This window comes from Ictidomys tridecemlineatus, chromosome 15, assembly GCF_052094955.1.
Source record: "Ictidomys tridecemlineatus isolate mIctTri1 chromosome 15, mIctTri1.hap1, whole genome shotgun sequence".
In the NCBI taxonomy this organism is placed as follows: domain Eukaryota; kingdom Metazoa; phylum Chordata; class Mammalia; order Rodentia; family Sciuridae; genus Ictidomys; species Ictidomys tridecemlineatus.
The window spans coordinates 43332056-43356690 of record NC_135491.1 but is presented as its reverse complement, the minus strand read 5'-3'; the positions used below and the strand labels follow the sequence as shown (position 1 = coordinate 43356690).

At 36.3% G+C, this 24635-nt stretch overlaps 1 protein-coding gene across 2 annotated transcripts; it reads left to right on the top strand.

The window, feature by feature from the left end:
- The first annotated feature begins 918 nt into the window (after window positions 1–918).
- On the top strand, window positions 919–22899 carry Nae1 (NEDD8 activating enzyme E1 subunit 1). 2 transcript variants are annotated; one of them, XM_005318267.3, is made up of 20 exons: window positions 919–1075; window positions 3728–3831; window positions 3934–3994; window positions 5900–5930; window positions 6703–6774; window positions 6966–7045; window positions 7779–7888; window positions 9907–10016; window positions 11045–11107; window positions 11508–11571; window positions 11890–11981; window positions 14497–14556; window positions 14643–14776; window positions 16261–16336; window positions 16607–16646; window positions 17517–17603; window positions 18046–18138; window positions 21233–21347; window positions 21433–21482; window positions 22659–22899. In XM_005318267.3, the coding sequence occupies exons 1-20, from the start codon at window positions 1023–1025 to the stop codon at window positions 22766–22768; spliced, it is 1605 nt and encodes a 534-aa protein (XP_005318324.1). In that variant the 5' UTR covers window positions 919–1022; the 3' UTR covers window positions 22769–22899. The 2 variants fall into 2 exon arrangements, with proteins under 2 accessions (XP_005318324.1, XP_013222000.1); XM_013366546.4 differs by lacking the exon at window positions 11045–11107.
- The last annotated feature ends 1736 nt before the right edge of the window (window positions 22900–24635 follow it).

Below are 24635 nucleotides of genomic sequence, written 5' to 3'. Positions count from 1 at the left end.
CTATAGGGTCTGGGATACAGAGAGGGAAGGATCCTTATCTCCCTCCCTGCTGGTCATGGAGCCTCTAGCCCCCTCCCTCTACCAGTTCCTCAGGTCCCACAGCACAGCCAAACTCTTCCTGAAAAAGAAGTTTTTCAGGAAGTAGAGCTTCTCTTTCCGTGGTCCTTCACTTGACTACATTTCACTTGTACCTAAAGCCTACCTTGCCTACTTTGTCTCGTACAGATGACACCTGCTGTTCCTTCTGCTTAAAAACACACTTCCATCACCACACCACAGGAAGAATTTCTGGAGAGGAAGAGTGGGGTGGGACTCTTCTGTGCACCCCCATCTTGCTTCAATGGGAGGACCACATTTTCTGGTGAGCGCTTGTTTTCTGTCCCTCCCTGCTCACAGGATTGTGCACTCTCCAAGAACAGGACCCGGATTTATTATTTTCGTTGCTTTGCAGCCAGGAGCAGCTGGTTTGTGGTTCAAAAACCTGTCCTCAGGTGTGGGCTTGTTGAATGACAGGTTGAAAGAAATGGGTAAGCCATGACGTACATTATAATGAAAATTATTTTTCATACAAGATTCTTTGTGAGTCTGGCCCTGTGTATTAAAAAATTTTCATTTAAGGCTGAAAGACCCCTCTCTCCAAGACCCATTCATTCCCATTGCACAGGTGAGCAAACTAAGGACCGCAAAGAGCAATGCTCACAGCAGGAAGTGATTAAAATCCAAGTCCGCCTGATTCCAAAGCCCGAGTTCCCCACAATTACTGCACCGACAGAGGGTTGGGCTGGCGTATTAGCGGCACTGGGGCATCCAGGCAAAACCGACCACCAGGTTCAGCCCGGTTCCCTGCAGTGGCTGCGGTCGCACGGGCGTTCCGGTGACGCGTGCGCAGTGCAACGGCGGCGCCCCCTGCGGGCGACGCGCAGGAGGCGGTGGTGGCGAAGGGCGCTCGGTGCGCCTGCGCGCGTGTTGAGCCGGCGGCGGCGCTTGGCAGCGGCTGGGCTGGTGGCGCGGCGGGCGCGGCCATGGCGCAGCCGGGGAAGCTGCTCAAGGAGCAGAAGTACGACCGGCAGCTGAGGTGAGACGGGACTCACTGAGCCGAGCGGGAGGGCCGGTGGGCTCCCCCGCGTCCGGGCCGGGCCTGAGCGCGCGGACCGTGGGGGCGGGCCTCCCTTGGGCCTCTGGCCAGGCCCGGCCCGGCCGTGCGGGGCGCGGGAAGCTGGCGCCCTGGGCCCTGGACCGGGGTCAGAGTGTTACTGCAAGGCCAGGACTCCCCTGCTCTGAGGGGTGCGCCCACTTGCCACGTGGTCTGCGGTTCCAAGTGCGCGGTCTCCAGGTCAGCTGGCTTCTCAGCCTCTCATTTTGCAGAATGGGGTGGGATCAATTGTACCCCGTTCCGATTCGCCGAGAGCAGCACCGACTGTCAGGCATTGTCCTAAACTAGCTCTGTCCAGTACCAATATAATAATAGTCTCTCATGAGGGCCACTTATAATTTTTTAGTAGTCACCTTAAAGTAAAAAAAAGAGAAATAAATTATTATAATGTAGTTTATTTAACTTAGTATGTCCATAGTATTGCCCTTTCAACACGTAATCAATATAAAAAATTATTGAACTATTTTACTTTTTCTTTCATATTATCTTAGAAATCAAATCAAAATACTATAAATCAAGTATTTTGCTGTTAGAGTACACCTTAATTCATGCTAGTCTCACATCAGGTGCCAAGTAGTCATGTATAGCCAGTAACTGCCTTAATGGATAGGGCAGAATTAAACCATCGGGCTCCTTCTTCATCCTCCTGTTTTCCTTATTGCTTTCCCACTTCTTATTAAGTATCTTCTATGTGTTGAGTCAGTGGAGGTAATAAAAATATGTGTCCTCCCCTTCCTGGAGCCCCCAAGTCAAAGAGAAGTTAGGACTGAAACTTCCATTTGGACCTACACTCTAGTATTAGGGGCTTTGGGCAGTTCTGAGAGTGTTCTTGAAGGTAGACATTCTTGTGTTTTTACAGAGGGGAAACTGAGTATTGGAGACATTAAATAACTTGCCCAGAGTTCTCCATATTTTTAAACTCAGGCCCTCTGACTTTTTCAGAGCTTGTACTCAGTTTTATCACTACTCCCAAGCTTCTGGGGGAAGAAACAAAGTGGCATAGCCCTTGTAACCAGGTGTTTTCTTTCAAATTCTTGGAATACCCGTGTTTTGAATGCAGATGTCATCATATATAATCAAGCACCAAAAGAGGGTTTTTAATCAAGTCTATTCCTTGAAAGGACCAAACTTTATTTTTTAATAGTGAGAACTGCTTATTGGTTTACAAGTCTCAGAGGGAAGCAATTAGAAGCAAAGTTATGTATTAGTCATCAAGGTCCTGGCTCTCAGGCCAACTGAGATAAAGAGTGTCTTTTTGTTTGGTTCCTTTCTTCAAACATAGAATCTAGAGATACACCATTATTCTTAGACCCATTCTCCAATTACTAAGGTTCTATCAATTAAATATGTCTTTGTGCCCTACTTTCCTGGAAAAAACAGATGTTTTCCAGTCTGTTTGGTTCTTCAAGGCTATTCCTCCATTCATTTGACAGATGTTCTGTGATCTGTGGTAGGCGCTGGATTACCAGTAGTGAACATAGAGGGGTGGTCTGGGCTCTTATGGAGCTTAGGATGGAGAAATGGATGCTAAGCAAATAAAAAAAAGAATGGGGCATTGGTTATGATTTGCTCTACACAGTAAGAGGAATTTGCTTTATATCAGGTGACATGGAAGGCACATCAGTCTTTCTCAGTCCTCTGGGCTGCTAGTACTTATTTGTTTGACTTATGGCATTTCTCATGGTTTGACCTCCCCCATGCTGACAAAAAAAAAGGATAAATCAATTCATAAGAGTTTTTTTTTTTTTTTTTTTTTTTTTTTTTGTGGAAGTAACCAGGTTGGCCTGGAAGCCATGACACATGTGTGATCATGTATCTTGCCCTGTTAATGATATGCTGGTGTACATCATTTCATAACATACATTTCTAATTCTTATTACTTATTTGTTTGTTAATGCATCTACTAACCATTAAAGTGTTTGTCAGGTATTGTATTTTAAAGCACTTTGTAGAAGTTGGTGTGAGGCTTTTCAGATAGTAGGTTAGCTTTCTTGGTAAAACTTTTGCTTATTTTTGCAGATGTCCGGTGATAAGTCCTATATTAAGATCTTAAATGTACTTGGATCCACTTTCTCCACTGGGAGAAATGACTAGGGAACAGATTAGGCTTTAGGTGCAAGATGTATTTTACTTTTTTAAGAAATGGCATCTTGCTGTGTTATCCAGACGATTCCTGAGCTTGACTCAGGGATCCTCCTGCCAGTCTCCTGAGTAGCAGGAATTACAGGTACTCATCATTGCATTTGGTTACAATACATTTCTTTAATGTTGATGAGTATAACTATAGACTTTCTGTACTATAAGTTATCTCACTTGAAAAACTTGATGGACAAGGAGCAAGGAGACCCAAGTTTCTAGTTCTGATTTGATGCTTCTCCTTGAATTATGCAAAATATAACCTATCTGAATCTTCAGTTACTCTGCCATATGATCCTGCAATCCATTCCTGCCTGACATAGTGCTGTGGTTATCATATCAGTTATTCTGTGTAAAAAACATTTTAAATCACTGTTCAAGTGAGAAAGGTTTATTTTTATGAAAATTTTTAAAATGTTGAATTTTATCTTGTTTTAGGTTGTGGGGTGATCATGGGCAAGAAGCTTTGGAATCTGCTCATGTTTGCCTAATACATGCAACAGCTACAGGAACTGAAATTCTTAAAAACTTAGTACTTCCAGGTAATGTAATTGGGTACTTGTGTTCTAAATTGAGAACACAATCTTCTTTTAAGTTTTGGTCTAGAAATATATATTCTTGATTAACTTGATTTTATCTCCCAGGTATTGGATCATTTACAATTGTTGATGGAAATCAGGTCAGCGGAGAAGATGCTGGAAATAAGTATGTTCTTTTCTTTTCAAACATATGTATGTTAGGGAAAGGAGTGACTTGATCAGTGATTTGACTATATGGTGGAAGTTTTCTATGTGTTTAGGATTATGGGGAGGAGGAAATGAGTTAATACAGTTCAAGTGCTAGTTAGCACAGTGTCTGGAAAGTAGATCATTAACAAAAGATACCCATCATCACCACTTTTGTTGTTATTAATTCAAAGGAATAGTCATTATTCCCTTATTTGCGAAATCTGTGCACTTTCTAAATCTTCACGTTGATTCTTAGGTATTAGTATATAATTCACCACCACTGTATTTGGGGATTATGAGAATAATGAAAAATAATACCTTTTTGGGGGGATGTCTTCTGAGTTTAATCCAGGTAAATCTTTCACCATAATACACTACCTCTATAAAAATAGTTTTAAATATGGTCTATATATCATTCTTTGCAGATTATCATAGTTAGACTTTCAGAACCTTCCCAAATTATATTTTAAGCTCACTCTTTCAGGGAGTCTGGGATCTCACATTGTATTTGTTGGTAGACAATAACAACAATAACAATGAGACAATACAATGAAAACCAGAATTTAGTTCATATTTAGCTTTGGTATCATTTCTTTGGGTAGTAGTTTCAAGTTTCTGGCTATCCATAGCATAACTCTTTATTGGTATAGGTTAAAAAAAAAAAAAAGTCCTGTTTTCTTTCTTATTTGGTTGATCAGTGATGTTTTAGTTAGCTTTTTGTTGCTGTGACCAAAAGACCTGACAAGAACAGTGTGGAGGAGGAAAAGTTTATTCTGACTCACAGTTTTGATAGTTAAGTCCATGATTAGCCAACTTCATAGCTCTGGGCCTGAGATTAGGTAGAACATCATAGTGGAACAGTGTGGCAGAGGAAAAGTCAGGATATGGCAACCTGGTAGCACAGAGAGAGAGAGAGTGCTGCTCCTCAGAGACAAAATATAAATTCCAAAGTCACACCCTTCAGTGACCTACTTCTTCTAGCCACACCCTACCTGCCTACAGTTACCATCCATCTAATCCCTCTCCACTGATTAGATTGCAACTCTCATAATCTAATCATTTCTCCTCCTCTTGTATCATTTCTTGCATTGACTCACATGTGTGCTTTTGGGGGACACCTCCTATCTAAACCATAACAAGCAGCCTCACATCGGGCTTTGGGACATGATGGGAGTATGTGTGGGAAGAAGCCAGAATAAATCTGTTTTAGTTTCTTGCAGAAGCAAATGGTTCGATATAGCATTTTCCCAGGGTGGTCTCAGGAACATTGGTCTAGGAAATGTTAATAACTGTTAAATGGGCCAGTGGCTTCTATGGTCAAAGAAGTTTGGGAAGTGGGTCCAATGAAGTTAAAATTTCTTTACTATAAAATTTTAATATTATGTGTATAATGTATTTTATGAATTTCTAAGAAGGAAATACAGCATATAGTATCCCCCCCACACCATTTTCTTTTTCTTTTTCTTTTTTTTTAACCTGGGAACTCTTTTCTCTCAGAGCATTTTGTGAAATTTGTATTCTGTGGTACACACTTTGGGAAACACTGATTTATTATAAGCTCAATTTTGTTTTTAAGTTTCATCTGATTTTCTTCCTCCAAAAAGATTGTTAACAATGTGTTGTCAAAATAGTGTTTGTTTGGGCTGGGGTTGTGGCTCAGTGGTAGAGCACTTGCCTAGCATGCACAAGTCACTGGGTTAGATCCTCAGTATCACATATATGTAAAATAAAGATATTGTGTCCACCTAAAAAACTTAAGAATAAATATTTAAAAAATAGTATTTGTTTTATATTATAAATGCAATACACATGTTATTATAACTAACTTTTCCTTTATAGCCATATAAGCCTTTAATTGTTTTTTTTATTCTGTCCACTTTAGTTTTTTCCTTCAAAGAAGCAGTATTGGCAAGGTAAATATTTGTTACAGAATACAGTTGTGTATTAGCATCTAATAATGCCACTATGTCTTGATTACCTGAAAAGTTTTGACTTAAAAAGAGCTTATTTTCTGAGAAAAAAGTTAGCTTATTTTTCTAATCTGATAAGTCTTTTTATATATTTGGTAGTTTAAGAATTTAGAAGTATTGTATTAGGTGTATATGACAGCAGAATGCATTTTGATTTATTGTACACAATTACAGCACAGCTTTTCATTTCTCTGATTGTACACAGTATAGCATTGCACTGTGTGTACAGTCATACATGTACCTAAGGTAATGATGTCCATCTCATTCCACCATCTCTCCTGCTCCCATTTCCTTCCCCCATCCTTCCCTCCCCAAAATTTTGTTCATGAACTTAGTTTAATATTCTGAATGGAAGTGACATTTCTTTGAAGGATTGACCACTTGTATAGGATTGCAGATGTGGGTGGATAGAGTGAGTCTGAACTTGATCCGGGATATCCCTCCCTGCTACCTAGGGTTTTTGGTTATTTGCCTAATCAGAAAAGTCAAGGGCAAATAATGTGGTTATTTAAGAACTCTGGATAAGGACAGTTTAGCTCTCTTTAAGTAGTATTCAACTTGAACTGTAGTTTTAAACACTGTGAGGAGCAGAGTTATCATACTATGCATGAAATTTTGATAGTTTCACAGTCTGTTTTGCCTGATCTGTAAATAAGGGGTTTACATTGTAAATAAGTATTTTCTAATTGAAGCCAAATGCTTTCTTTTTAAAAAGAACCGAGCTGAAGCTGCCATGGAATTCTTACAAGAACTAAATAATGATGTCTCTGGAAGTTTTGTGGAAGAGGTATGCACATCACTATTTCTGTGCTGGAAAATAATTTTTAATAGTTCAAAGCCATAGAAACTTAGAATATTGAATCTTTGTATCATTTATGTTAGTTGGAATTTGCTGCATATTTATTCTACAAGAGCTTGTGTTTCTGCTGTTTAATATGATTGTGAAATTATTGGATTTTTTTCCCCTGTCTCATTTAGAGTCCAGAAAATCTCCTAGACAATGATCCTTCATTTTTCTGTAGGTTTACTGTTGTGGTTGCAACTCAGCTTCATGAAAGGTAAATTTTGATGTTAAAAAAAATATATATATATATATATATATATATATATATATATTACATATATATTTTAATTTCAATCTTACTAGATTTGTATAGTTTTATTTTCTCTATACAGTCTAAGATGTGGTTTCTGAAATTCTTAAATTTGATGGAAATCTTCAGTTTGAAGCTCTTATGTATATTTTAGTGTAGAAAAGATGGAAAAGAGAAAATGCTCAGATATGAAACTTTTTGTAGATGTATTTAGAGCACTTAAAATGAACATTGGTTACTTTTTAGTGATTAAAAACTAGTTAGAGCTGATTATAGAAATTACCAGAGGTGTGTGTTTCCTTTTTTTTTTTTTTTTTATACTGGGGATTGAATGTAGGGGTACTCTACTACATCCCTAGCCCTTTTTATTTTGAGACAGGGTGTCTCTAAATTGCCAGATTTTATAATTTTTTTTCCTGTCATAGAAATATTTAGGAAGTGTTTTTCAATAATATTCTTCTTAATACAAAAGACTAGGGTTTCATATCCCTCTAGTTCAAGGTATACTTTGACTCTGTATCCTTGTGAAATTGCTTGCTTTTTAGTGTATTCTTGACTCGCTTATGCAAATGCAATGTGTCTTTGCATTTATTATTTCTTAAGAAATTTGCATTATTTTAATGTATTTTCATGTTTCGCATGTTTTATATTTGGCATATATTCATTTGCTTATGTTCTATTTTGTTTTCCTTTATAGTACATTGCTACGTTTAGCAGATGTCCTCTGGAATTCTGAAATTCCTCTTTTGATCTGTAGGACATATGGACTGGTTGGTTATATGAGGATCATTATAAAAGAACATCCAGGTAAAATTGTTGAGCATATGGGGCTTGCTATTGGTTGCTTTAGTTATGGTTTTAGAAACTTGATAATTTAGAGAGTCTATTTTAAATATGAAGTAAATTTGTAGCAGCACAAATTATATTTATATTATTCATAGGTTCAAAGTGGCAGTCTGACTCAATATGCTTGTTTTTTCCCCAGTATGCTCTAATCTACTATTGCTTTACATAGCGTTACAGAATGATACAAAGCAGAGATACAATTGTATATCTGCTGCTTGTTAGGAGGTCCAGCAATTATACAAGTACATAAATTTTTTTTTTGCCCCCTAACCCACATAGGGCATGTTTGGCTGCCACAAGAGATATGTGAATCACCCTGACACAAAGAATACACACCACTTTTTCTCCTACCAGTTGTCGTCTTTTTTTTTTTTTTTTTTTTTAGTACTAGAAATTGATCCTAGGATTTTGCACTTGCTAGGCAAGTACTCTGCCACTGGGCTACATCTGCAGCCCAGCACCAACCTTTTATTCCATTCTCCTGCAGTTTCCCCAGTTTATGAGCAATTCCATATGACAAGAAAGGCATTTACCTGACTATTGTTTCCAAGGAAACAATATTATATGAGATCAAAGTAATTCATAGGTAGGTTTACATTGGTTTAGGGCTGATCTTAGCCCTTTACTTATAAAAATTGTAACCTTAGATTTTCTAAAATTTTCTTTCAGTGCTCATGCAATGTTCCATATTTACTCAAGAAAATGTTTTAATCCTGTGCCAATTGTGTGCCCATCTATGGGCAGTTAGGGAGTGGTTTGTTGATGGTGGGCTATTTAAAAGTTACAAGTGGGAGAGTGACAGGGTAAAATTTTTTATTTTAAATGAATCACTCTGAAGTTATGGGGAGTGAATGGGCTTAAAGGGGGCAAAGATTGGAGACAGAGATTGATGTTTGTAAGTGTGTGTGTGTGTGTGTGTGTGTGTGTGTATTTATAGATGGTATTGGAGATTGAACCCAGGATGCTCAAACACTGTGCTATATCCCCACCTTTTAAAAAATTTTTTTATTCAGGTTCTAAATTGCTGAGGATAGCCTCAATTTGTGATCCTTCTGCCTCACCCTCCCAAGTCACTGAAATTATTGGCATTGCTGTCAGTGAATTTCCAGTGGTCTAGGAAAGGGAGAGAGAAAGAATGAGAACCCCTGAACTTAGGGAAGATGTTATAGGGTAGAGAAGAGGGAAGTAGGAGGTAAATAATAATGAAGGTTAACATTGCTAGTTGTGTGCCTGCCTTCATATGGATTATTTCATTTACTCTTTCTAAAACCTTTATGAGATAGAGTCTGTGTTTTTTATAGTTGAGACACAGATTGTTATTTGCCTAAGTTCACATAGCTAAGCTGTCAAGTGACAAAATTGTATCTTGTTCTAAACATGCACTAAAATTGAACACTCTTGTACTTCCCCACATAGAGAGCAGTGTACAAAGTGAGGTTAGGAAGTGGGTAGCACCTGATGTTGGGGCCAAGGAAACAAAAACTCAAGATGACCATTGGGTTTCTAGGGAAGAGACTTAGGTAGATAGTAATATTATCTGATTTTTAAGACTACAAGAGGGGTAAGAGTAGGTTGTCAGGTATTTGTACATATACATTGTCAGTTTTGAGTTTTTTTAGTCATCATAACAAATTCTGTTCTAAAGGAATCTTGGTTTTACTTTATTAAAATTTATATTCCACTTAAAATTTGTGCATTTTACTATTTATAAATTGTGATCTCCAGGGCTGGGTTTGTGGCTTAGTAGTAGAGTGTTCACCTAGCACACATGAGGCACTGGGTTCAAACCTCACCACCACATAAAAATGAAATAAAGAAATTGTGTCCACCTAAAACTAAAAAATTAATATTTAAAAAAAAATTGTGACCTCCATAACATGGTGAAAAAAAATCTGTAGGTTCTATGACCATTTGAAATATAGATTTCTTAAGTTCTTATAAAGAATGAAGTTTTTCTTTTTGGATTATTTGTTTCACAGTAATAGAATCTCATCCAGATAATGCATTAGAAGATCTACGACTGGATAAGCCATTTCCTGAACTGAGAGAACATTTTCAGTCTTATGATTTGGATCACATGGAAAAAAAGGTTGGTTTGTATTTATAAGGTTAGTATGTATAATATAAGGTTTTTGAATTATACCAATGTGAGACAATACTATAAACCTCCATATTCCTGTCATCCAGATCACACAATAACATTTTATCTTACTTGTTACCAATAAATTTATTTTCCACAAAATTAAAAAAAAAAACTTCTTTATTGAAGAAAAGTATATAAACTGAACATCTTTGTAATTACCACCTAAGTCAAGAAATGGGACATTAACATCCCAGAAGTCCTCTGGGTTGGGGTTGTAGCTCAGTGGTAGAGAACTTGCCTAGCGTGGCTGAGGCACTGGGTTTGATCCTTAGCACCACATTAAAATAAACAAAGGTATTATGTCTTATCTACAATTAAAAAATTTTTAAAAAAATCCCAGAAGGCCTCTTCATAACCCTTTCCTAAATAAATATTTTTAAAAAATAGTTTGAATTTGGAGTTATGTTTGTTGAAATTGAGCCTCTTGAGACTTATTTTTGGTGTTTGAAAATTACCAAGGAAACTATATAATATTTATAACAGACTATATAATTTAAAGAACACCTACATATTAATTAAAATGTAGGTGTCTATTTGGTTCATCAAAAAATACAGAGAATATTCCATTTTCTTAGTCTAGGATTGGGATCTGAAATTTGAGATTTGAACTGTTGTTGAGCGGCAGCCTCTGAAGCTTTTTTTTTTGCTAGAAAAACAGGAACATAATACCTACCTGACATACAAGGGGTTACATTGGACACGGCCTCTAAAAAAAATTTCTAAAGTAGCCAGGCATCCAAGTACACGTTTTACGTTTCTCAGGAAGTTGAGGCAGGAGGATCACAAGTTTGAGTCCAGTCTCAGCAATTAATTGAGGCCCTAAGCAACTTAGTGAGACCCAGTCTCAAAGTAAACAGGGTACCATCAATCAATCAATCAATCAATCAATAAATATTGTTGAAAACAAGATGGTAGAATAAAGACTTGATATTAACTAATACTGATATTTTCTTTGATTTGTCTCTTATTTTTAGGACCATAGCCATACTCCTTGGATTGTGATCGTAGCTAAATATCTAGCACAGTGGTATAGTGAAGTATGTCCTTTTTAAAAAAAAAAAAAAAAAATTCCATATGTGACTAATTTCTATTTATTATAATGGGTTTCCTTGGAGGGAATGGGAGATTAATTTTTTTCCTCATGGGGTATTAGGGCAAGTGGGAGCTTTTAAATTTAAATCTAACAGTTCCTCTTTTAATATTGATATTTTTATTAACAAATCAAAATTTGAATAGATGTCATTTTGAAACAGGCAGGGGGAATGCATATAATAGAGGAATGGCCTGCAGTTTCTGTTTTCTATCAAGTGAGCCTCTGATTTCACTGAGGTATATATTTGTCAATGAAATCTCATGGCAAATGGGGAAACTTTAAACTCTCAATTTCCATATTTTGAGTTTTTATAACTAGATTTTTAAAATTTTTAACCAATTTAGACAAATGGACGAATACCTAAAACCTATAAAGAAAAAGAGGACTTCAGAGATTTGATTAGACAAGGTAATATTATGGGATGTGGTTAAGTATTGTATAAAGTTTGGGAAGCAAATTGCTTGAAATAGATATTTAGTGGATTTCTTCTAATACTTTTATCAGATGATATCATCAGAACTTTTACTTTTCCTCTGGGGAGGTGAAGGAGCCCATTCTTTGTATAGTTTAAGGGGGGACAAATGATAAGTCATATTTTTACTTAAGGTTCGATATGCTAATTCTCCCTTCAGACTCTGACAGGATTATTTCTGTGGTGTTGGTGGAGGGTGGACATGAGTGAGAAGAAAAGGGCTATTGTTTGTTAACCATTTCCTATTTTAATAGGAATTTTAAAGAATGAGAATGGAGCTCCAGAAGATGAAGAGAATTTTGAAGAAGCTATTAAAAATGTGAATACAGCACTAAATACAACTCAGGTATTAAAAGAATCACAGAGTAATTCATATATGAAAGATGTTTTCCCTACTCTGAAGGCTGAGACAGGAGGATTGCAAGTTTGAGGCCAGCCAGGCAACTTAAACCCTGTCTGGGGGAAAAAAAAAAAAAGAAAAGAACCATCTGGGGATGTAGCTCAATGGTAGAGTACTACTGAACTTTATCCTTGTTACTGTAAAAGAAGAAAAAAAGGATAGAAAAAACTGTTTCCCAAAGTCCTCAGATGTAAAAGTTGATTATAAACAATTTATTTAATTAATATTTCCTAAATGTATAGTTAAAATATCTATAACACAACTTGAGGCTTGTTTTAATAAAAATTTTGTGGGTTGATGGTATAACTCAGTGGTAGAACACTTGCCTAGCATGTGGGAGGCCCTGGGTTCAATCTCCAGCATCACAGGGATAAAGGGAAAAGAAAGATTTTGTATTGTACTTGTTAAAATGTTATGTGCATACTTTATCATTTAATAGTGATAAAAACATCCATACAATAACTTATATAAATTATGTGATGTATATAATTTGTGAATATCAATCGTTTTGGGGTAGGAATTATATGACTAAGGTGGTATTTTGCTGGTCAAAAATAGTGTTGCCTGAAGAGTTAAATTTTGTTACCCTGCATTTTCTTTCTTTTTTTTTTTTAACTTTATTTTTTATTTAGTTATTTTTATGTGGTGCTGAGGATTGAACCCAGGGCCTTGCATGTGTTAGGCAAGAGCTCTACTGCTGAGCTATAACCCCAGCCCCTATTCTGCATTTTCTTCTGACAGTAATTAGTTGGATATAATGGAATATGTACTAAAATAACATTATAGACTTTAAAAATTATTTGGAGGATAACTTAGGGGCTTTTTGTTTTGCTGTTTTATTGTTGAAGTCTGGCTTGTGAAGTTTTTGGGAATCTTTGGAATGACAAACCTGCTAAATTAAGTTAGAAGTTTCTTATAGTTTAAAACAGCAAAATTGCTGCTTTTCAACATTAGGAAGGTCCTTAAACTATCATTGCAGACTTTTTGAAGACAATGAAACAGTGTTGCTGAGTGATTAAAGTTTATAAAGTTTGTGAATCAATATTCTTGAGTAAAGGAAATTTTCTATTTCCTTTTTGGTGGCAGGTGGATACAGAGGATTGAACTCAGGGGCACTCAACCACTGAATCACATCCCCAGCCCTATTTTGTATTTTATTTAGAGACAGGGTCTCACTGAGTGGCTTAGTGTCTTGCTTTTGCTGAGGCTGGCTTTGAAATAGCAATCCTCTTGTCTCAGCGCCAGCCCCCACCCCCCCAACCCCTGGGATTATATGTATGCACCACCATGCCTGGCAAAATTTTCTATTTCTTAATTTCTTAATTGGAGTGATATTGAAAATACATATGTATAGTTATTGAGATACATCAGATTATACATGATCTGTGCATTTCACTGAATAGAAAATGAACTGCAATTAAAAGAAAAAGTTCTAGTGGTTGGGAATACAGTAAATTTAATAAACAGATATAAATGTACTGGTTGCTATTATCAAAAATAAGAACAGAACAAAGGGCAAAAGCATGATAGGCCAGAGGTGGTCTGGGTTCAGGAGGCAAATTTTAGATGAGGGTCAGGAAAACTTTTGAAGAGATGCATTTAGCAGAAATATGAGTGAAGTGATATGCAGAGTTCTGGTGGAAACTTTTCAGGCAGAGGAAACACATATGCAAAGGCCCAGAAGTAAAGAGAAGCGTGGCATTGTTCAAGGGTCATTAGGAAAGCCAGTGTAATTGAAGTGAAGAGGGGGAAAGTGGTGGAAAGGATTGAGTTTGGAGAGGCAGAAAGAACTGGATCACAATAGGGCCTTGTAGGCCACTGAAGGATTTTGAGTAGGGAAGTGGAATGATCTGCTTTGTATTTCTTAAAGTTCATTTTGATTCTTGTGAGCAGACTAAAATGGAAGGGACTGAGGTAAGAAGCAGAAAGATCAGTAGGGGGTTTCCACCAAGAAATTTCTTTTTTCCATATAATAATAGAATCAAAGCCTGTAATTTGTATAGTTTTATTAATATTTGATGATCTTACTTGCAAATAAAATAAAACATCTTAGTTTTTTTCAGAGTGGTTGTCTCTTTTAGTAGTCTCTAGTTAAGGTGCAAGGATTTCAAATTTTTTTGACAAGCAGGAAAACCATGAAGAACTATAAATCTGATTTAGTACAGATGTCTACATTATCTTTGTCATCTGGAGATGTTAACTACAAAAATGGGCTCCTTTACTCCATTTTGGATGTAGGAGAATAGACCAGCCTTGAATGCTAGCAGTGGGCAGGAGAGGACTTGGTTTCATTCTTTCTTCCCCATTTGAGCTCCAGTAGGTTCTGATTTGTTTATTAACTAAACAAATTAGAAGTTGGTATTTTCTACACTCTGAGAATTCAAAGTACTTGAATAAATAACATTGAAAATAAGGTGGGCCAGTTCTTAGTGTAACTAAATGTTTCATGTTCTTTTGTTAGATTCCAAGCAGTATTGAAGATATATTTAATGATGATCGCTGCATAAATATCACCAAACAGGTAACAACAAGTAAAAATAATGCTATCTTAACCTCTAGGTCAAAATAAAACACTACTTAATGTTAATTTTTTTCTTATTCTGTTAGACTCCACCATTTTGGATTTTAGCCCGTGCCTTAAAGGAATTTGTGGCCAAAGAGGGTCAAGGAAATTTACCTGTTCGAGGCACAATTCCTGATATGATTGCGGATTCGGGCAAATATATAAAACTACAAAATGTGTAAGTCACTGTTTCCAAACTATGTAACAGTTTAACCTCTTTATATTAGAGATAAACATTTTATCAGAAATCAAATGTAAGTCTATTATAACCTTGCTGTTTTAAAAATAAAGAATTTAGGGAGCAATTTTTTTTTTGTTTGTTGCTTGGTTGGTTTCTTGATAAATTTTATTTTTAGAGCAATTTTTGGTTCAAAACAAAAGTAAATGGGAAGTACAAAGTTCCTTACTGTGGGGACAGATTTTTTTCTTTCAAATTTCAATATTAAACCTACTGTTTGATTACTTACTCTGTACTGTGAACTATTCTATGCATTGATTCATTTAAAACAATGATTCACAATAACTTTATACAGATGAGGAAACTAAAGCCTAGGAAAGGCAACTTATTGAGAGTCAGACAGCTGGTAAATGACAGAACCATAGATTCGAACACCATGAAACCCAATTTCGGAGCCTTAACTCTTTTTTTTTTTTTTTTAAAGAGAGAGAGAGAGAATTTTTTTTTTAATATTTTATTTTTTAGTTTTCGGCAGACACAACATCTTTGTTTGTATGTGATACTGAGCATCGAACCCGGGCCACATGCATGCCAGGCAAGCGTACTACCGCTTGAGCCACATCCCCAGCCCCTCAGAGCCTTAACTCTTAATCATGGCCTTCTGTCTATAATTTTGAACTGTGAAGTCCTTAATTTTGATTTTTTTTTTGTAATTACTCTTTCATAATTTAAGGAGTCCTCATTATAGATAGATATCTGCTATCCAGTATTACTAGCCTGACCTAGATAAACTATTATAGGAATGGGTCTACATGGATATTACCTTTGTGTAATTGGCGCGGGATGCCAGTGAATCCAGACTACTGGCTTGGTTTCCTCAAGGGTCAAATTATGTCACACAAGAGATATCATTCATTGTTTAACAAATCTTAGTTTGTTGTCATAGTCTAAGAGTTCAGAGTATTCAAAACCTGAGAAATGTCAATTGAGAAGTGTGACCTCACATGGCAAGTAGTCAGCTTGACCACTGATCATTTTTAGAGGGTGAAAAGTAAATAGACCTAAAGAAAAATTTTGTATGAATTTGTAGATGGACAGTTTTGAAGTCTAACCTTTCTTGACTTGACTTCAAGGAGGCAAGTCATGTTCTTTAGTGATATATTTTATCAGGTCCTCTGTCAGAGAACCCTGGGTTCCAAGAGGGCAGAAGTTGGATGCTCTTAATTATAGTGGGAGCCTCAGTTTTAGTGGGCTTCAAGAGTCTATCATCAACACTGGAAAGATCCTCAACCACTAACAGGTGTTGCTGTTAGCATTTCTTTAGCATTTTTGTATTTCATGTTGCTAGGCCAGTATTTTTTCATGAAAAAGAAAAAAATTTTTTGTTTGCTTCACAATAATAATTTAAATTTTGCTAACTTTAAAGTTTGTTAATTGTAGGTTTATTTTTTGTTGTTGTTGTTGTTGCTGTTGTTGTTTTGTAGTTACCGTGAAAAAGCAAAGAAAGATGCTGCTGCTGTGGGCAATCATGTTGCCAAATTGCTGCAGTCCATTGGCCAGGTATGCTGTTAGTACACTGTGCCTTTGATGGTACATTTCCCTAAACACCTAACTATGTAACTCCGCCCAGAAAGGGGTTAGAGAGAGAGGGAATGCTTACTTTCCTGCCTAAGGACACCAGGTGTAAGGAAACAAGGTGTTTCTAAAGTCCTTTCCCAGTCTTGGAGATAGCCAGTCTCCAAGCCACTTCTCACAGCCACTGGCTTTGTGCTATACCCTCTGTTAATCTTCTCATTGTACTGGAGCAGACCTCCTTTTATCTCTTTACAGGCACCAGAGTCCATTTCAGAGAAAGAATTAAAATTACTCTGTAAGTCCCCTTGAACTAATTTCCTTATTTTGTTTGATAAAAATGAGCCACAGGGAATGTTCCCAGAAATTTTAAAGGGCTAAAATTCTAAGTTTTACAGTCTCAATGATATAGATGTATATTTTGCACCTTGTATCAATATTGGTGTTTGTTCTATTAGAGTATATGATACCAGATTAAAAGCTGAATGTCGGGTATTTGAAAGTTTACTCTGTTCTGTTTTCTTTAGGGTATGTTTGAAAATTTCCATAATACAAAGTTTTTTGGGTTTTTTTTAAAATGCTTTAATATAGCTGGGTATAGTGACACATACCTGTAATCCCTGTGATTTGGAAGGCTGAGGCAGGAAGATCCTAAGGTCAAGGTCAGCCTGGGCAGTTTAGTAAGATCCCATCTCACATACAAAAAAAGCTGGGATGTAACTGAGTGGTAGAGCACCTCTGAGTTCAATCCTTCGTACCACCACTCTCCTTTAGGACTACTTATCCATAAAAATGAGGATTACTATTTATTGAGCCATATCAAGCATTATGCTAGGTATGCACTTATATATATGCCACATTTCATCTACAGAAAAACTCTCAAAAGTACATATATTATCCCCATTTTACAAATTAAAAACTGAGGCTCAAAGAGGTGCCACCTTCTTACTCAGTGCTAAACTAATTGTTGTGCCAGTATTATGCATTTAAGATAACTTATGTTTTACTGCCTTCTCTGCTAACCATTAAAGCCATATAGAATGCATGTTGTCTTATTCCCATGTCTGTAAAGTGTACATAGAAAAATTTCCTATTCTTAAGGTGACCTGAGATTTGTAGTAATCATCTGTCACAACCATTATTTCCATAAAGTCTTTCCTATGTTCAGGCAGCAATTCTGCATTTCTTCGAGTGGTAAGATGTCGATCATTAGCTGAAGAATATGGTTTGGATACAATTAACAAGGATGAAATTAGTAAGTATAATAACCTCTTGATGCTAGGTTAAAAGTATTTTGTGTCAAGTATATGGTAATAATATAAAAATAATATAAATATTTACACTAATTTTATTCTATAAACCTATCCCAGTAATTATAATGTATGCATATTATATAAAAACTTAATATATACAAAAAATAATAGAGGTCACTGAGTCCATTGTATGCTATGTAGAAGAGCCAAAGTCATGTTACTACTTCAGTAGATACTGTATGACTCCATTTGTTAGTTGTAAGATCACTAACATCTTAATGCATTTCCCTTTATTATTTTATTTACCATTTTCATTTTATTGTAACAAAATACTTAATTTGTGGTAATATTGTATCCTGAAACTTGAGTATATAGTAAATTTGCCTCTTTGTTGTTTATATGTTGCAAATTACCCAAATTATATTCATTTTTTTTCTCTTTCAGTTTCCAGCATGGACAATCCAGATAATGAGATAGTATTATACTTAATGTTACGGGCTGTTGATAGATTTCATAAACAACATGGTAGATATCCAGGTAAGAATAGCAATGAAATTACCAAATGTAATAAAATGTTGAATAAACATTTAAGTCAAATTTAATCTTAAAAGGTTCTCTGGATACTTATAACAGTAGTATTTGAATTTCATGTTGTAAACAGATTAGACCTAGCTCATCTCAGAGAGGATATAATTTTGCAAGTAGTGTTTGATTCTAAACTGTTATAGAGGAATGTTGATTGGATGTGAATAAAAGAAAACTTTTTTTGTCAGGTGTGGTGGCCAACATCTATAATCCCAGTAATTTTTAGAGGCTAAGGCAGGAGGATTGCAAGTTAGGCCAGCCTCAGCAATGTAGGCCCTCTGCAATTTAGTGAGATAGTGTCTCAAAAGAAAGAGGGCTGGGGATTTTTTTAGCCTAGCATCAAAAAAAAAAAGAAAATCTTTTCTGTTAATTTTCATAATTTTGTTCTAAGACTTACACTGGTTTTAATCCAGTAGAACAGGAAAGCCACAAGAAGTATTCCAGTGATTTCTGAATTCAGGACACTGAAGATGTTGGAATTTCTTTGTTTAGCATTATTTCTCTGCAAATGTAGTAATTACAGAATTGGCATAGTCTCAGAGATCTACAGTTATTAAGAATATTTTTATTTTTGATAATTTTAATTGCGCAGGATTATTGCATAGCAATATATTCTAGATCTGTCATCAGCCAATTGCCCCATCTAATCTAGTTAAACTTCCAGATTACAGTCACAATGAGCAAATTTACCAGAGGTAGGAGGAAAGGGGAATAAATGCCAAATATGTATTGCTTTATACATATTATTTAATTATAATATATTTTGGTTAATTGTATAACAAAACACCCCAAAATAGTGGTTTAAAACAAATTACAATCTCATGATTTTATGGATTAACTGGGCTTAGGCAATTGTTTTTTGAGGAAAGTTTATTTTATTCTATTTTTTATTTATTTAATTTTTTTTTTTTTTTTTAGTTGTTGGTAGACCTTTATTTTATTTACTTATATGCGTTGCTGAGAACTGAACTCAGTACCTCACACATGCCAGGTACTGAGCCACAGCATTTTTAGTTGTTGATGAACCTTTATTTTGTTTATATGTGGTGCTGAGAATCAAACCCAGTGCCTTACAAATACTAGGCAAGTGCTTTACCACTGAACTACAACCCCAGCCCTATTTTTTTTTTTTTTTTTTTTTTTTTTTGTGTGTGTGTGTGTGTGTGTGTGTGTGTGTGTGTGTGTGTGAGGGGGGGTTCTGGGATTAAATCCAAGACACTGAGCTACATCCATAGTCCTTTTTATTTTATTTTGAGACAGGGTTTCATTGAATTGCCCAGACCTTGAATTTAATAATCTGTCTGCCTTAAGTCTTCTGAATAACTGGGAATACAGGTATGCACCATGCCCAGCTAGGAGAGGGGTTCTCATATAGTTGTATGATGCCTGGGCTGGAATCATTCTGAAGCCTTGTCTGAGTTAGACATCCAACAAGACATCCAACAAGACATTTCCTGACACCTCAGTCAGGATGGCAGGAACAGTTGGGGAGTGGCTAGGCATCTATTTCCATGTGGCTAATTTGAGGGGTTTTTGTGGTTGTTTTTTGTGATACTGGGGATTGAACCTGGGGTGCTCTAATTCTGAGCTACATCCCCAGCATTTAAAAAAAAAAAAAATTTTTTTAAGACAGGGTCTCACTAAGTTGCCATAGGTTGGCCTCAAATTTGCAGTCCTCCTGCCTCAGCCTCCTGAGTAGCTGAGATTATAAACTTGAACTTCCTTTTAGCATGGAAGTCCAAAGGTAGACTTTTATGATGTCTGACTTCCTATAAAATTCCACATATGGAAGGTACAGAGCTATTTATGACCTCTTAGAAGCCACACTGCATCGTTTATGTTGTCGTATTATTTCATAGGGCCAGCTAAGCTTAAGGATGGGAAAGGACTACATGAGAGCTTACAGTGGGTGTTTTGGGAGCTGTCATGTGAGACTAGATACCGCATATAGCATAGGCTTTGGAGTTAAATATGGGTTCTAGTCCAAGATTTGTCACTATCTCTGTGACCTTGAGTAAGCCACTGTTTCTCTCTCTGTCTCCATTCTCAATGAATGGCAGATGCAGTGATCTCCTCTTACTAGATTGTAATGGTTAAATATGTGAAATACAAAAATCACTTAACACATTGCTAGCACCTTTGCAAGTGCTCAGTAAAGGGTAGCTATCACTATTATGAAGAAGAATAGTGATAAGTTTTTAATAATAATTGTATTTCTCCTCCAGGAGTAACAACCATAACTTACCTTTGGAGATATTATAGTTTAATCATGAAGAACTTTCTGGGTTCATATCTTAAGTTTGCTATTTATGAGCTAAGTAGTATAATCTGAGCCTCAGTTTTCTTTTCTGCAAAAATGAGGATAAGTGCTAATTTCATCTGTCCATGTCTCAGTTTTCTCATCTGTATAGTACCTACTTCATAGGGTTGTTGTGAGGATTAAATCAATTTATATAACTGAAGTACTTAGTATAGTGTCCAGCATCTATTGGTATTAAATAAATGTTACCTATTATTAAACTTTATGTCCTTGGTGTCATTTAGTTTCTTAGAAATGAATAAGGAAGACTGTATTTTTTATAAATGATATAAATAGAATGTTTTCTCATTTAGTTCTTTTTTTTTTAAAGAGAATTTTTTATAATATTTATTTTTCAGTTTTCGGCAGATACAACATCTTTATTTTTATGTGGTGCTGAGGATCAAACCCAGCACCCCATGCATGCCAGGCAATAATTATTGCCCCAATGTCCAGGTATTCTGGGTAGGGAGCAGTTGATAAGGACTTAGTGAACTTGAATTTTTAATAGATTTTAGTTGGTTTCTTCGATTATAAGTTTCCAATATTTGCAAATAATTGTTTCATTCTTGTTTTTGTTCTTCAGTTTCAAATCTTACTATTTTGACTAGAACATCTGAAACTGATTAAGTAAAAGAGGTAGTCATTAATTTTGAATCACATTTATTTTAATGAAAATTAATTTTTGTGTGTGTATACACATACATTTATATATATATATAAAATTTTTTTTTTTTTTTTTTTTAGGTGTATCTAACTATCAAGTTGAAGAAGATATAGGAAAGTTGAAGTCCTGTCTCACTGGCTTCCTTCAGGAATATGGGTTATCTGTAATGGTGAAAGATGATTATATCCATGAATTGTGAGTATTCTTTAGGGCACTTAAAAGAGAATACCCCACCTGTCATAAGGCTAATCTAAGTTTATATCTCCATCCTTTCCTATAGCTGCCGATATGGAGCTGCTGAGCCACACACCATTGCTGCATTCTTGGGGGGTGAGTTCCATAGATGAGATGACTTATCTGTTGATACATAATACAGTTGCTATTTTAATGTGAACTTTGTTTTCTCAGCTATTTTAATTACGGAGGTCAGTGTAGCAGGATGTTATTTAGTACCCCCTGCCCCATACTGCTGCTTTCTTCCTTCTGTCTCTCTCACTGTCGTCCATGTTAAATTTCTAAAGAGTCACTAGTCCTTCTAAGGCATAGTTTTGATCATGTCCTTCACTTAACTTTCTGTACCACCATTACACACACATATACATTCTCTCCTTCCCTCTTTTCCTTTCTCCAGCTGTTCCCATAAACAAGTCCAGGGACAATAGGTTGACATTAAAGACCCTGTACTTTCGTTCCCTCAGCTTTTCTGGTTAGTTTTACTAAATCACTTGCTTTTACCCTAGACATTCACTTTTATTGCTCCTAGATCTTTTCTCCTCTTAGGCCTTAAAAATATATTTCCTACATGTATAGAACCTATCTGTTCTTCAAGACCCAAATAAAAAATGCCACCTCCTTCATAAAAACTCCTTTTACTTGTCTCCCTCCCTCACTGTACTACTTCCTTCTCTTGGTTTGGGCTACAGAATATCACAGACTAGGCACCTTGTAAACAACAATTCTGGAAATCTGAGATCAGGGTGCCAGTGTGGTCAGTATCTGGTGAAAGCCCACCTCCTGGTTCATAAATGGCCGTCTTCTTGCTGTGACCTCACCGTTTTTCCATGGTAGTTTTTTTCTTTTGTGTTTTGTTTTGAGTAGTTATATCAGACTGGCAACATTTAATATAGATCCTTTCTAAATAACAAATGCACTTTGAACAAATATATCTTTATATATCCTTCGTTGGTATAAGACACACACAAGTAAAAATCAAATACAAAAGAAGGGTGTTCTTTGAGGATATTTTATGCATCTGTATCCTTTCAAAAAGTTCCCTTGTCAAACTACTATTTAAATTTTGTTCCCTCAATATATCGTGCCAATCTTCCTAAACCACCATAATTTAAAATACTCAATTCTTTTAATTTGTGATTTAATATCCTATTGTGTAAAAGTCTACAAAAAGGTTTACTTCTTTTAATAATATAGTAATAAAGAATTAAAATCTTAAATTCTTGAAATTTACTCTTTTCAAATATTTGCTTTTTTCTTTTTTTTTCCTTACAGGAGCTGCTGCTCAAGAGGTGATCAAAATAATTACCAAGCAATTTGTAATTTTTAATAATACTTACATTTATAGTGGCATGTCACAAACCTCAGCAACTTTCCAGTTGTAGAAAAAGCATTCTGTGAAAAGTGTTAACTCAAACTGTAATTGCCTTCAGGTTGTGCTCTAGTCTGTAAAATTCTGCTAAAGGAGAGCTGTTAAATTGTTTCCTCAATAAACTTTTTTTCTCATTTGTAATAACAGTAGTCTTATTCTTTGAGGTGGGACGAGGAAGCAATCATTTCCTCAGAGAATAAAAGCTATTTCTAATTGAGTTCATTAATACTGGCTTGCTGTTTCAGGGATACCTATGATAAGTAACCCTAAGTTTTTTAGAAATAAAATATTTTTTCTTAATATTGAACAGATTTTAGCTATAGACATTTTAGGACCACTGTTTAAGTGAATAAAATTTAGAAATGTTTCAGGATGTGTAGTTTTAGCAGAAAACAAAACCTTCCCCCTATAAGTATATGAGTCATAACTAATTTGGGTTTTGCCACTATACCTCCTTGAAATTTTAGAGTTGGTCCATCCACACCACATAAAATCTTTTTTTAAATTATTTACTAGATTTCTTTATTCTTGAGAAATGAAATTCTCTTAAAATAAGCCATGCTAGTTGTTTTTTCCATAATGTGCAGCTTGACCTCATTTCCAACAGACATAAGGAGCACTTTTCCAGAAAGAAATCAACAAAATTCACAATCATATTTAAAAAGTATCACATCTCTTTCAGTAAATGATAATCCTAGCAGATGACACATGTCAGAATATAGATTATTTGAACACAATTAATAAGCTTGATCTAAATGACACACATGGAATCCTGAATTCAACACTTTAAGGAACCGTGGAATAATTATAAAAGGTAACCACATATAAGACTACAAAGCAAACTTTTGTAAAAAAAAAAAAAAAAAAAAGTGTTCTTCAAACAATATTTTGTGACTAAAATGCAATGTGTAAAAATCTTAAATTTCATTTTGAAGAATACTACAGTGAGAATTTGAGTCGTTTAGATGGACCTAACGGTGAACTGAAAATCCAGAAGGGAGAGCAAGGCCCAAGTTTCCGACTTACAGCTGAAGGGTGTGATATGATTCAATATCTCAAGGCCTCCAAACTGCCTGCAAATTAGTTTCTGAGGCCAGTGTCCCTAAGCAAGAACTTGTGTTAGATAAGGTGCGGGGTGGGGGGGGTTCGTTTTTCTTGGATCCTAATGGGTCATGCATGCCCTTGCTTGGCTGTTCTTCATCTTATGGGTTGCCTTTCCCACAGCAGGCAGGCCCTGACTTCACAGTAACTCACTTCCCTCCCCCATGCTCCTGTGATGTGGATTTTATTGTAGAGGCATGGAGCAGGACCATTAGATAAGTCGAGGCCTTAACTCTAATTGGAGACCCAAGAGTCCTGATCTTTTGGTCTAGACGGAGGGAAGTACACCAGGCCTGAACTGAGGCTGAGGCCCGACTGGGCAGCTGTGTGGCAGGACTGTCCCTCCACGAAAAAACAAAACAACAACAACAAACCCCCCCCCCCCAGCACTAGGGAAATAAACGCAGAACACTGGCTGTGGGGCAGGCTGGGAAGATCTGGGTTGAGGCCTGCGCATGCGCAATACTTGCGTGCGTGCCCAGCGATGGCCCAGGCCTCATCAATCCAAGCCCACTCTTTTCTGGGGCAAACGCCCTTCCGGATAAAGGAAACCATAAAACCTGGAGGCGGTAAGATTAAGGGACAAGACATCCCCCCTAATTGTGATTTTCCTCCATCCAAAATCTTGATGACCACACATTGTTTCTCCTGTTCTTAAGAACGTCGGGGACTAGGGCAGGCAAGGCTCCGCGTGAGGATAGGCGTTCCTGCCGGAAGTCCCGCCAGCGGAAGTGAATCTGGCCCTTGAGCGGGAAATTCAGTCAAGGCAGCGCTTAGGA

Excerpts from the sequence above, each read along its gene's own strand:
- Nae1 (XM_005318267.3), top strand. The coding sequence starts at position 1,023 with ATGGCGCAGCCGGGGAAGCTGCTCAAGGAGCAGAAGTACGACCGGCAG. Across the intron at positions 5,931-6,702 it reads AAAGAAGCAGTATTGGCAAG|AACCGAGCTGAAGCTGCCAT; the intron begins GTAAATATTTGT and ends CTTTTTAAAAAG. Across the intron at positions 14,777-16,260 it reads TATATAAAACTACAAAATGT|TTACCGTGAAAAAGCAAAGA; the intron begins GTAAGTCACTGT and ends GTTGTTTTGTAG.